Genomic DNA, 13,716 nt, shown 5'->3' with positions numbered 1-13,716 from the left:
TGCCTCAGTATTTAGCTGATACTCTGTGGGTACCTTCCTCCTGCTCCAAGTCAATGGAATTTAGCAAATTTGTCATCAGAGCATGATTACAAGCTCCATATGGGGTGGCTGTGTAGAGATAAACAGGATGTTCCAGATGCAGGGTTGATCTGGTTTCTTTGATTGTTTTTCTAAATGTTTATATTTCTCTCTAATATGACAACTTATGCTCATTTTAATGAGACAGTTATGCTTTTGAAACTGTCTACATTTTTTACCAGTGCTATTTTCTTGTTATATGAAATACCAAGTCAGAATTCTCAGTTTTTACTCCTTTCATGCCATATAGTAATTTTCTCGTCTGTCCAGTTAATATTTTGGAACATGACACTCTTTTTATTGGTACATATTTTCAAAATATCTATTAAGAGGTAATTAAATCAGAAGGTGGGCATGTAGCATTTTATTTTCTCTCTTGAAACAGCTTCAAAAATGACAGTAAGCAAGGGTGAGGCTCTTTAAAAAGAGCTGAGGAGGAAGTTTACTTCTGACATTTATTGTAATCAGGTCTATCACTGGAATCTGCTGTTGTGTAACAGAAACTCTGGCTTGTCCTTACCTGTTGAAGTATTGCTTAATAGAGAAGGAAAATGAATTGAGTGAGATGTGTGTCCTTTAATATCTATCTTAGTGTCTATGAGGGAGGGAAGGAAGCTACCACCTTCCTCCCTCTGAAGAGAGTTGAGTTTTACTGCTATCCCCAGTCCTGTAATTTGTGACATTGAGAAAATTTTGGAATTTTTCCATTGTCACTGTTCTACTTCTGTAGTCGGGGGTTACATTCTTCATACTGTATATTGCTTATTCCTTGGAGTGATTCAGGATATTAAGCAGTTCTCTAAGTTAAGCAGTAGGTGTTTCACCCACATATTTGTTCTTTTCTACCAAGGGTTGTCCTTTAAAAATCTGAGGCACGCCTTCCGTTGTTATATCATATGACCACGTGCCTCATAAGTATTAGAAGATAAGTGTCTTCCCTTGCATCACTGCTCTGTATTTCTTAAATATTTCATACCTGCTCTGTATTTAGCACTTTAAAAAAATCATTTAGGGAGACGAGAAAACTACAGTATCTTCCAATAATGAGCCAAATGTGACCCAAAATTAAAAAAATAGTAAGTTTATTCATATGGGTTGCAACATGATATTCTGTGTGTGTGTGTGTGTGCGTGCGCATATTTTTTTTCATCAAATATCAGAATAGCTGGATTCATCTTTGGATTTGGGGATATATAGGGTAAGAAGATAGAATTGTTCTGCCAGCAGATGAACAACAGTAGATACAATATTTCAGAAGGATAGTTGTTTTCTAAAATGTTCACAATCCCACTTAGGGAGGAATTAAGTCCCATGCCAATGGCTATAGCTTATTATTGTTCTTTGTTTTGGTAGTTGTTGTAAGCAGCACTGATTTTTGGGAGGAAGGGAAGAAAAGGCAAATTATAAATAGAGAAATGGGGCCTTAAACTTCTGTATGTACAGGTTGTCTCCAGTTTAAGAACAAGTTTTGTTCCCAAGGTCTGTCCTTAAGTCGAATTTGTATGTAAGCTGGAACAGTATTATTGTATAATACTGTATAAGTAGTACTGTGCAATTAACTTGAACTATTGTGTATTTAACTCATTTTGTTACAGTAGGCTCCGTTCTTAACTATGGATCGTCTGTAAACCAGGTGTTCTTAACCTGGGGACTACCTGTACATAAGTCAATGAAAATTATTTAAAGATTGTCAGTATTCATTGTAAGGCATTTTGAAAATATCAGTAATCATATTAAGACATGGTAAGGCAATATTCATGTTTTTTGTTTAGACTTTTTTTTCCGGTTTCATCAGTTAAATCTTCAGAACAAGAATTTAATCAGTTTTAATATAATATTGTAAGATGATAAAATACTACTCTTATACTGAATTAAGTAGCACTTTGGGTTCTTTTTTCTCAAGTGCATTGTAGGTGGTGTGATAAAGTACTTTTGCAATAATTACATCTACTCATTTCTCTTCTTCCACTGTCATTGCTAATGAACCACATTCGTGAAGCCTTGCAAATATCTGCCAAACCTGTTTGACCAGACTAAATTGTATGACATGAAAAAATGTATACATACCAAAAGTAGCTCCGACTGGCTGTATCACAATTTTTCTAAGTACTGAAGGTGGTATCATAAAGCTTATTTCTGTCTTTGCACAGTTTTTTCCCCCTTTTTTATTTGTTTTTTGAAGTGGAGGGAGTACAACATTAGAATGGCAAGGTACAAAACTCTTCATTTGTTTAAAACCTACATTCATGCATTATGTGAAACACATCCCTTCCCAGTAGCATCATGATGAACTTGGGGATTGCTTATAAACTGTACTTAAGAAGTTAAATTTTCTAAAATATAGCAACTATGCTGATGAATGGAACCAAAAGAATGCCATAGATTTAAGCAATTGCTAAAATAATTTCACTGTCTCCTGGCTTTTAAGTACAACTCCAAAGTGTTGGCTTCAGTCTATAAAGCCTTCTATGGCTTGGGGTCTAGCTTTCTGAAGGACCCCTTTAATCTACCCAGACCTCTGTAGTAATTGTAAGATGTGAAAAAATGATGTGGAAGAATTCTATTCTCCTACTCCAAACATCTGTCAGGGAGGAAAGGGAGATAGGAAGTTAGTATAAAGTTTATTACAATCATATACCAGCCTACATAAAATACACATACAACCCCCCATAATTCATCAAAATAACAATAAAGGATAAAAGGAGAGAAAAAAGTTAGAGCTGAGGTTAAAATTAATATTGATGATATGGGAGGAATGCTGTTGTGTTAGACAGTATTTGCTGCCTCATCCTCATAATGGCCAGACAGAATTTGGCTACACTCTGAGCAACAGTGCTTTTTTTTTCTTCCTTTCCTATACGGAAGGACAAAAAAATCCCCAGATTTTTTTAATGCTTTTTCTCCCCTTGGACTTTCACATCTGCTGCTTGATGGCTAAGGCTATTAGGTAACATTTAACATCTTACAAACAGGGGCTTCTCTTTCTAACAAGGCTGCACATAACCATCTTCTCTGCACCCACAGGCCTCCTTATCTTGGAAATTCTGCAACTCTTCAGAGCAGATTTGAGTTGTTTGTTTGAAGTTGCAGGTTAAGAGAAAATCTATGAACATTCTTCTGGCAGAAAGCCTATTTTCTGAGTCTCTTCAGTATTCAATACTAGCTGTGATTCTCCACTTATGGAACCTTCCCCTCAAGAGGATCCTTGGTCTCAGATCTAATGGCTTGTTGTTTAATCATTCAGTTGTTTCTGACTCTTCATTACACAATAAACATTGTATCTGACCCATGTTTAGATCACTTCCAGGTCTGGATGAGATTGGCTGTCACCTGTGACCACCATGGGGCCATTCATACAGCCCGCCCCAAACACCTTGTGGATTATGATAGATTCCCTTGTGGGTGCTTGGGGATTTTCTTGACAATCTGGTGGATAGATCCATCAAATACCTGGTTAGCCACTGGCAACAGGAGGCAATTAAAGAGAAATTAAAAGATTATTTAGTTAAAAATGGCATACTGCCACATAAAATATAGGAATTAAGTTTTATAAGTCTTACTGGCAACTAAATACATAATATTGCAGCCATAGAAGACATCGAAACTGAAAGTAGAATGAAGAATTGTAAGGAAAAGCTTATGTTTCTTTAAAAAAACAATATATCTAGCAACAAAAAAAAGCAGTGTGTCATTTGGGCACTTCTGACTTTTGATGTTACTTATTTCATTCCATATAAGCTGCCTTCTATTTCACCAGGCTCATGAGCTACAGAAAAATACTTTAAGACTAAAACGAAATGCATAACAAGGGAACGATCAGGAAGGGAATTTTAATCTGATCTATATTTTACAGGTATAAGTTTGCAAAGTACTGAGTCACTAGGTCATTTATTGTTTTAGCTGTAAGTTTTATATCTGACATAGTCATTGATGATATTATCAATTCCCTTTTGCATAATTGGCAACTGATTGTGCTAGAAATCATTGCATCACAGATTTCTGTGTATGGAGTTTTCTAGTACTGTGTTACATTCATATCCGAGGGCCAGTCTGGTGTAGTGGTGAAGGCACCGGGCTAGAAACTGGGAGATTGAGAGTTCTAGTCCCGCCTTGGGCAGAAAGTTAGCTGGGTGACCTTGGGCTAGTTCCTGTCTGTCAGCCCTAGGAAGGAGGCAATGGCAAACTACTTCCAAATCTTGCCAAGAAAACTGTAGGGACTAGTGCAGGCAGTTGCCACAAATCAACACTGACTAAAAGGAAAGAAAGGAAGCAAGCAAGCAAGCATATGGGACAAATATGCTTCTAAAGTGGTACTTCTTTAGGAAAAAATAAACATTGGTTCAAGACATAAGGAAATAGAGTACAAAAGAATACTTCCCTTTGAGCCAGGACCCTGGCATTTTTCCATAGTACTGTAGTATATCCAAAAAAAGAGAGGCTATAACCATATAAGCTGAAAGACACTGTCCTCAATATTCTGCTCACAAGAGAGGCTGGAAATGGAGATAATACAGACCTCTAGGGAAGTGAATCCCCTCCCAGATTATTAGTTAGTTCCATAGATTTGATGCACATAGCCAACAATGCAACAATGCAGTGTTTCTAAGTATTTCATAGTATTTTCATAGAATTTAAGTATTAAGTGTTACAGAAGAGAATCGGTCTCTGGGCTAGCTGTGCAAAAAGCTGGTCAGCCAGAACTATCTGAGCAGTACAGCGCAAAATAGAGTTTTCAAGACTCGCATACCTAGGCTTAATTAAAAAGTATTTAATATGTCTATGAATCTCTTTGGAGGAAGAAACATCAATAACCTGCGCTATGCTGATGATACTACCCTGATAGCTGACAGTACAAAGGAACTGCAAGCCCTAGTACTAAAATTCAAAGAGTACAGTGACAAAATGGGACTAACAGTTTTGTTTTGTTTTGTTTTGTTTTGTTTTTTTGTTTTGTTTTGTTTTGAAAAATGACAACAGATAGAACAGCCAGCCTTAGAATTGGCAGTTAAAATATTGAAGTGGTGGATAGCGTCTGTCTTTTAGAATCAACCATCAACAATAAAGAAACAAGCAATCAAGAAATACACTGCAGACTAGCACTTTGTAGAGCAGCTATGAAGGCCTTGAAAAAGATATTGAAATGTGATGTGTCTATACCTACAAAGATCAGAATTGTGTAAGCTATGGTATTCCCTGTGACGCTCTATGGAAGCAAAAGTTAGACTTTGAAGAAGTAGGATAGGAAGAGTATTGACACCTTTGAACTTCAATGTTGGAGAAGACTCTTGAGAATATCGTAGACAGCCAAGAAAACAAACCAGCGGATCATCAAACAAATCAACCCAGAGTTTTCACGCAAGGCACAAAAGACCTGGCTCAAATTATCCTACTTCGGACACATTATGCGAAGATGTAGCTCTCTGTGGTTGCTAGGAGCCAAAACCAGTGGCACATAATCAATCTCTTTGCTTTTGAAAATATCTGAAGTGGTGTAATTACTGTTCACATTTTGTTTGTTAGCTTGGGTTTAGTATTTTTTTAAAATATGCATTCAAATCTAACTGCAGTATTTTTTTCCCCACAATCCTATGAGGAGATGGGCCTGAGAAGGACTATTGGCTCAGAGTCATCTGGTGATTTTCCTTGGGTGAATATGGACTAGAACTTGGCTCTTCCTGCTCCTAGTCCAACACATTAACCACTAGACCGCACTTCCATGGTTATGATAGGCTAATCAGTTGCACACTTGTTGCTCTAAATTTTAGCATTGGGCCTTAAAGTATTTCTGTTGTTCTGATCTTTATCTTAGTGTACGTATATTTGGCATATCCAAATTTGTATAAATGCTTTCTTTGCTTGAACAGTCTTACTGTATTTCGTTGCCCTGCTGGCCAAACTGCTACTATTGTTTTTAAAGGGAAAGGCTTGCAGGTAAATAGCTGCAGAAAAATTATACTGTTGGCAGAGATTTCTGATTTGCTTAGATTAAACCTCCTCTCTCTATGGAGGTCCATATGCACATTATGAATGTGACTAATTTTTGTTAACACAATGAATATCTCAGTATTACGGATGTGACAGAGAAAGCATTCAAGTAGCCTTGGGTGGGGTGAATGTGGTCCTCGCTATTTCCTGTATATTCCAGTTCTTTTTAAATTATATGGGTTGGTACATGTTTAAATGCTTTTTGTAGGTAAAATATTTATGATGGGTTTTAGTTAGTTAGGTTTCTTTAAATGAATGGCTGTGTCCTGATAGAATTATTCAGCAGTTAAAAATTACATGAAATGCTTCTTTAAAACCGTTAGATAATTACCGTATAATTTTTCTAGTGACAGATTTAGCATTGTAGATTTTTCAGAAATTTTGTTCTGGAGACAGGTTGATAGATATTTCTTTAAAGGAGTTTAAACTGCCTATTAAAGTTTAAGAAAATCCTCAGAAATGCCATGTATAGTATGTTGCTCTAGTTTTCTCACATTAAGACAAACTGAATGTAAGAAATTGTATTTCTAAATAGATGTGTGTGGAGGGTCTTTTTTTGGTTTGCTATAGACTCCTTCCCATTGTATTTCTGAGATCAGACTAGTGCTGTGAATGGCTACTGAATGGCTACAGTTGTCATGTGCAATGTTTGCTTAAAATGTTGGTGGAATATGATACGCCTTTGCCTATAATATACACAGGTTAATTTGGTAGTGATTTTGGTTTCCTACAGCATAGTGGTATTACCCACTTAAATCTCTCTGCATGAGTTGTCTTTGCTCCAGGAATTGCCACTTAGAGCAATGGACTACTTTCAGCTTTGCCCGAGCCCAGAATCTTTTTTAGCTATAGAAATGGCCATACCATTTGCAATATTAAAAAAAGATTCTCCATCTTCCTTAGGAAATTTGTTCCAGTACTCAGATTAATCTTTATATACTTCATGAATGTTTAGGGTTGAAAAAATTGCTGTTTCAGTTCACATATTTCAGAATAAAACTTTTCCAGTACATTCAGTTCATTTTATGTTGATTAAAACATTATATTGCAATTTTTAAAATTTTTGGGAGATTATGCGTAGAGATGTCATACGTAGAATATCTAGGAAAGGATGTTGCTTCCACCTTGTAACTCTCATTGTTAAATCCTGCTTTTTGACTACTATCCTGAAATGTCTGAAGGCCAGTATAAACCCGGATGCACAATAGCCCTGGTATGCAAATATTTCTGGTTTTTCAAGAAAAACCTCCAGGTAGAAAAGTTACTTTAAAAAAAACTTGCTGATCTGAACATTCATGAATATAGTAATACAGCTTGTAAATATTTATGTGCAGGTAGAAAACTTTTTTTTTTTTAATTATACACATGATGTGTTGCTGGTCTCTGGGATCCTGAGCATATTTAATGGAAGTGGTAAAGCTTGAAATGTTTTGAATGAATGTTGTATTGCCAGACTCTTAAATAAACTACAACAAGGGAAGAAAAGCTGTTATATAGTAGATAACAATGCTTCTCCCCATTCATGCATTGTTTTCCCTTTCCTTTGTCCAGTTTATTAATGCCCCTATATAGTGATTTCTTTCAGAGTCCCATAACCTATAAGACAAGAATGGAGAATCTTCAGCATATGGAAGCCTCTCTGAAATGTCTTCTCTTCCATTGCTCCTTATCCTGCACCACACATCCGTCACACTTCCTCCTTGAGCAGGAAGAGGCAAGGGGAAGCTGGCTCTTGCTTGTTTGTCTAGTGTATGTCTTCCCTCACTGGGATTCTGGCACACGGGACAGAATACTTTCTTCTGTGCAGAAGGTAAACAAGGAACAGCAGCTGTTTTTCTCCTGGATGAAGAAATGCATGACCTCAGATGGGGCTTAACATCTATTAAGCTCTGCCACTTGATGTTACCCATCTGATTCACACACACGTGCGCGCACACACAACTGAATCTAATTCTCCACCCCTGCTATAAGATAATGCCAGTAGAACAAACATACATGTGCTATATTCAGGCATGTTTTAAATAATCTGTAATTATTCTGGGATATTGGCAGATCTCTACATCTTCTCATCAGTTCCTTCCATAACTTTTATTCATAAAAGAGACTTTTGTTGTGTCTTAAATTCACTATGTCGCAACACAAATGTGAGAACAGGTTGCTTGCGTCTCCCAAGCACTGCACATACAGCAGAAAAAATAGAAGTGGTGACTCCACAAAAGATAACTGCCTAATAAAGCAAAGGCAACGTTCGTGGATATCCATGTGATATTTTTCCTATTCTAGTTTCACTCTTTTACCTTTATGAAAGTATATCTCCAGTAGGTGAGGTAGTCTGGATCCATCCCTCTATTCTCCCAAGGAGATTTTTCCTGGGTTCCATGAATCCTCTGAAGCCAAAAATGTGGGTGTATTCACATGATACATCAAATCACTCCAGTTATATGGGACTGCACATGCTATCATATTACCATCCTTCCCCACTTCTCATCCTGTGCTCTTTAATCATGCTCTGTGGCTTTTCTTAGACTAAGTGTGTTCAAGCCTGAGTACCAGTTCTGTCTGGTGGGCAATAACTAGAATTGAAAGGCTGTTTGGACAACATGCTTAGCCTTGCAAAAGATATTGGACCATGAGAGGAGGGCTAAAATGGAAGCACAGTATTTTTTGTTACTAACTAAAATGGCGCCTTTAGGTACATGTTCTAAGTATCAGATGGATTATGGTTGGTCGCACAGTCAGCCAGATGTTTAGACTGGATTTGGTATTTTTATCCACCTATCGAGTCCTTCTCAAAGACCTGGGGTAGGCAGATGTTGTTTGATGGTGTTAAAGGTATTGTCACAGGATATAAGCTGTTCCAAGTAAAGCTGCCTTTTGCAATTGACTAATGGTGATTTTGTCAATGCTGATGGTGTTCAAGTAGTGCTCCAGATGTTTTGGGATTGCACCCAAGGCACCTATTATTATTGGTACAGTACTATCTTTGCTTTCTTTTGCCATAGTCATTCTAATTCTATTTGCAGGTGTTTATATTTTGTGATTTTCTCCAATTCTTTCTCTTTTCTTCTGCTGTCTCCAGGTATTGCAGTGTCCACTCTCCAGACTTTTTTATCTGTCTTATCAACAATTGTTAAGTCTGGAGTGTTGTGTGGCAGGTGCTTGTCTGTCTGAATTCTAAATCCCAGAGCACTTTAGCTTCTTCATTTTCTATTGCTTTGTCTGTTTTGTGGTCCCAGCAGTTCTTGCTTGCAGGCAAATGGTATTATAATCATTATCATTATTTTATTATTTTATCCTTATATATATATATGCGTGCACACACACACCATATATATCAGTGATGATATATGCATGACAATAATGATAATGCAGTCTGAAATTATTGCAAACAAATAATTTAAAATTAAATTTACTTAATTTCTTCCTGTGATATTTATGTTTTAGCTAGATATTTCTCAAAAGAGCATAACTGATTAAAGTTCAGGCTGGAAGAACTCTGCATAATCCTTGGGGCTCTGTAGGGTAGCTAAGAAAACACAGGCTTCCGTCTTGAGCAAAATGGGGATGATCATGTAGAAAATGAGTTTGTTCATACACACATACTCGTAACCCAAAACATCCAAAACATCTTTTAATACTTATTTACATATTTTGTTTTTCAGTCTTGGCCTAAGTATGATGATGTTCATAAAAAAATGCATGCCCTTGCAGAATTCATGGACCTGCCTTGTTTTCCAGCTATAACAGAGCGCAGTTTCCTTCATCCAAACATTCTTTGCATGAAATATTTGATGGAAGTTAACTTGCCTGGTAAGGGAACATTTAGTAGTCTACTTCAATACCTTCTAGTTGCTTAAATGTTCTTCTTGTTCAAAGTCTTAGTTTTTGAAGCAGGGGACCCTATATTAAGTTAATGGGTAGAATGAACAAGCAGTCGGTCGTCCGTCCATCCATCCATCCATCCATCCATCCATCCATCCATCCATCCATCCATCTCAGACTGTAGATTCAGACCATCTCTGGAATCTAGTGAAGTAGTTGATTCATGATATCCTTGCTAAACTTGAAAAGTCAGAAATGTTCTTACAGCAGTATGCTCTTAATTTAGTGTAACAGTTAAAAAGAGTTCCTCTCTATTTAAAAAACAGTGCTATCATACTATCAACCTATAAAACTTTAGCAAGTATGCTGTTTAAACTTTATTTTTGCAGCATCTGAAGGCATGATCAGATAGTCAAAATTCAGAACTATGATTTAATTATACTTGGTGCATTAAGTTTTTGTTTACTTATGTTTTCTAGCAAAATCAGTGGAACTTTATGGAGTTTTACTTTGATTATATAATGCCCAAAGTAACTACTTAATTGTTTTTACTGACCTGGGCTATTTTCTGCTGAAAGATGTTCTAGTATGATTTTCCATGCTATCTGAAATACTAATTCCTAAGGACCAAACATGTTTACTTGCAACCATATAACTATTTCAGATAGAGAATATGTACCCCATTGTACATTGTATAAATAGAGAATTGTACAAATAAAGAATATCTACCCCACTATTTCAGAAAGTTGAATTCTGTAATATTTGAGGCTACTGCTACGCTCAGTTAATCATTTTTTCTTCATTCAGATGATATGAATAAATGGACTTGCAGAGTGGTAAAAAAAATTGGTGTTGGTGAAACAGACTTTTTGACGCTCCATCCTGGTAATAAATCAACTTGGAAAGTGAAATATGATATTCTTGCCATAGCTGTTATTATAGTAGTGCTGAAAATTCTATTCTTGCTGGATGATGAATATGAGTGGTAAGTGTTCATTGATACATAAAAAAGATTACTTAACATTGCAGCTGTGAATTGCAAAAATGGTAGTCAAGTATTCTTAATTATAAAAAGCTAAAGAAATTGAAATCGGATTACATAAAAGGTATCTTATTGCTTGATTCATGTTAATTTCAGCCACAGCTGCTCACTGGGTGGCTTTGGGCCAGTCAGGTTCTCTCAGCCCAGCCTACCTCGCAGGATTGTTGTGGGTCAAAAAGGAGTCAGCACTATGTACACAGTTTTGCGCTCCTGTACAAAAGACAGTATATAAAGCTAATAAATAAACAATAAATAAATTGCACTTGGATTTCCTTTTTCCTAAAACAGATTACGAGTGTTCATTGAAGCTCTAATAGTATCAGAATTTATTGAACCTAATATTAAAGTATTATTTAGCTCATGTGGCAGCAGATAACACTTGTTTCAATGCAGTGAGGTTTAATATTAGCGCTGCGCTGGCAACCTGAATTTTTACATGTGAAAATTTAGTGATGTACCCCTCTGATGCAGCAGGTGCTAGTTTGTAAATAGTGTAAATATGAGGCTGACAGTTTAGACTCCTGGGCTGTTAAAATTTTGAATGCTCTGGCTGTAGTAATTCAGATATTAAATACATTTGACAAGTTTAAACACAGGGGTCATGATTCCAATAAATAGCAAATCTGATTAATATACTATATTTTCAGGCTGCTAGCAAACTATGCAGAGGAAAGAAACAAAGAAGACAAAGAAGGTACCAAGCTTTTTTTAATAACAATCTAGATTAAGCTTTGTAATTTCAACCATTCCTCTTAAAGTATCTGTGAGATAATTGTGAAGGCTCATCTGGTGCATTATGTGAACTGAACAATATTTGAAATTATGAAAAAGGAAACAAAAAACTCTGCATAATTTGGAATATGTTGGCAGATGACTTTAAGAATGTTCAAGGGGTTGCACTGTCTTAAATTTTAGACATACGGAGAGTAGCATAGCAGATACCATAGAATGTAAGTTCTGAGTGGCTGAATTTAGAGGTCATGTGAATTAACCAGTTAATCACAGAGATTCACAGATTGGCTACAGGTTTATGCTTTTCTTTCTCAATCCCTCACTGTTTTGATGCACATTTCCCTCAAATGTTCCTGCTGTCCATAACTGTGATTAGTACTAAACTATTTTGATGACCTATAGGTTTTCATCAGTCGTAGCTCCATGTGTCCTATGACTGTTATGGTTTAATAAAGATTGTTTTGTCACAGGGTGACAAGCTGATGAAACCATTTTATAGGCTTCAGTGTAGGTTATGTGGGATTAAATCACTATCTTAGAAAATTTGCATTAGGAACTGGATTTGTTTATATTAGCTAATATATGCCCTTAATCTTAGGATATCAAAAAATCATCCTAGTACTCTTAATTACAGTGTGGAGGAAGTTAGTGTGGTTTCTTTGTGTAATAAGGCTTGTCTCTGTTTCTGAGCTTACTCTCTATTGAATGCTTTTAAGTTTTTTTAGGAGAAAGAAGGAGAAAAATTACAAGTTCTTTTTTACTACAGGTTGTCCAGTTTTTGATATTAGAAAATGGTACATGGTTGTAAAGAATATTCTGGATGTGGAGCAGAAGAAATTTAATGAAGAAAGAATCAGGTATATTTCTTACATACCTACTGTATTTATTGTGATATTCCCTTTTAGGTTAAGCAGTGTTATGCAAAACAAAGCAAAGAAGTAAGAAATAGTGAGCCAAAGAAAATAAGGCATGATAAGAAAAAAAAAAGGAAATACAGCTTAATCTAGTTTACACCAACACCATTCACTATATCTCTCCATATCTTTATATCCATATGAACCAGTCTTGCTTCCCCCATACGTATACATTGCTTCATACATTGCCTTTTGTCCTTTAATCTTCCCTCTTTTCAGGATCTCATCAACTTCAGTCAATGATGATTTTATCAGTTTTCCCCTTCCTCTCAACCTATTCACCCTTCATATATTTCTTTTGCAACTGGATCCTCATTCATTCTCTCTGTATGACCAAACCAGCTCAGTACACATCAGTCACTTTAATATTCACATTCTTCATTCTTGACTCTTATCTCTTCTTGTTTTTTATGTCAGACTTTTAAAATAGCCCCTTTCCACAACATTCAACTTCTTTGTTTCCTTGACATACCCAACTTTCATTTCCTTGTAACAAAGTGGACAGAAGCCTCCTCTTAAACATAGCCATTTCACCTTTTTAACAAATGTTTGTTCTTTGCAGCAGACCACATACTACCTGCTACCATTTACTCATCTTAAAATGTCTCCGTCCATTTCCCCCTGTTTAATAAATATTCTAGACTACTACTCCAATCTACACTACTGCTACATTGATCTGGTTGCTTTTTTTTTTTCTGTCTAACTTCCCCTTTCTGTATACTCTGACCAATTTGCAGTGAGTATAAATATTTAGACCCCCTTAGAAACCATAGTGTGTTTGTATTTGCCTTGCTATGTGATATATTTGTTGTTCAGTCGTTAAGTCGTGTCCGACTCTTTGTGACCCCATGAACCATATTGCGCCAGGCCTTCCTGTCCTTCACTGCCTCCCTGAGTTGGCTCAGTTTCATGCTCAGCGTGATATATTGCATATATGGAAACCATTCTTGCTTGAATATGGTTAGACTTCTGTTGTGGATATATGCTGTTAGTTTTGCCATTGCTGCTATTCTCCAAGTTTAAGTTCTCAATCAGGTATCGTTGGTGTTGTATCTTTCTTCTAATGTTGGGCAAAATGTATTCTTGCAGCCATGAGCATGTATCTTAGTAAATTATCATGTTCCAAATTTTGCTCATTGTAAT

At 36.3% G+C, this 13,716-nt stretch overlaps 1 protein-coding gene across 13 annotated transcripts in view; it reads left to right on the top strand.

Moving 5' to 3' along the window:
• TAF1B (TATA-box binding protein associated factor, RNA polymerase I subunit B) overlaps positions 1-13,716 on the top strand; it is a 102,292-nt gene that overhangs the window by 81,556 nt on the left and 7,020 nt on the right. For all 13 annotated transcript variants that reach the window (XM_088136348.1, XM_088136324.1, XM_088136339.1 and 10 more), the window contains 4 exons: positions 9,726-9,873; positions 10,693-10,870; positions 11,575-11,621; positions 12,426-12,516. In XM_088136348.1, coding sequence (XP_087992474.1) covers positions 9,726-9,873; positions 10,693-10,870; positions 11,575-11,621; positions 12,426-12,516 — 464 coding nt within the window. The remainder of the gene's footprint in view (positions 1-9,725; positions 9,874-10,692; positions 10,871-11,574; positions 11,622-12,425; positions 12,517-13,716) is intronic.

The sequence above is a fragment of the Python bivittatus genome, unplaced genomic scaffold, assembly GCF_059951505.1.
Source record: "Python bivittatus isolate LINGU-HERP-01145 unplaced genomic scaffold, Pbiv_v1 ctg000020_np1212, whole genome shotgun sequence".
Lineage (NCBI taxonomy): Eukaryota > Metazoa > Chordata > Lepidosauria > Squamata > Pythonidae > Python > Python bivittatus.
This window is presented reverse-complemented; position numbering and strand designations above follow the sequence as displayed.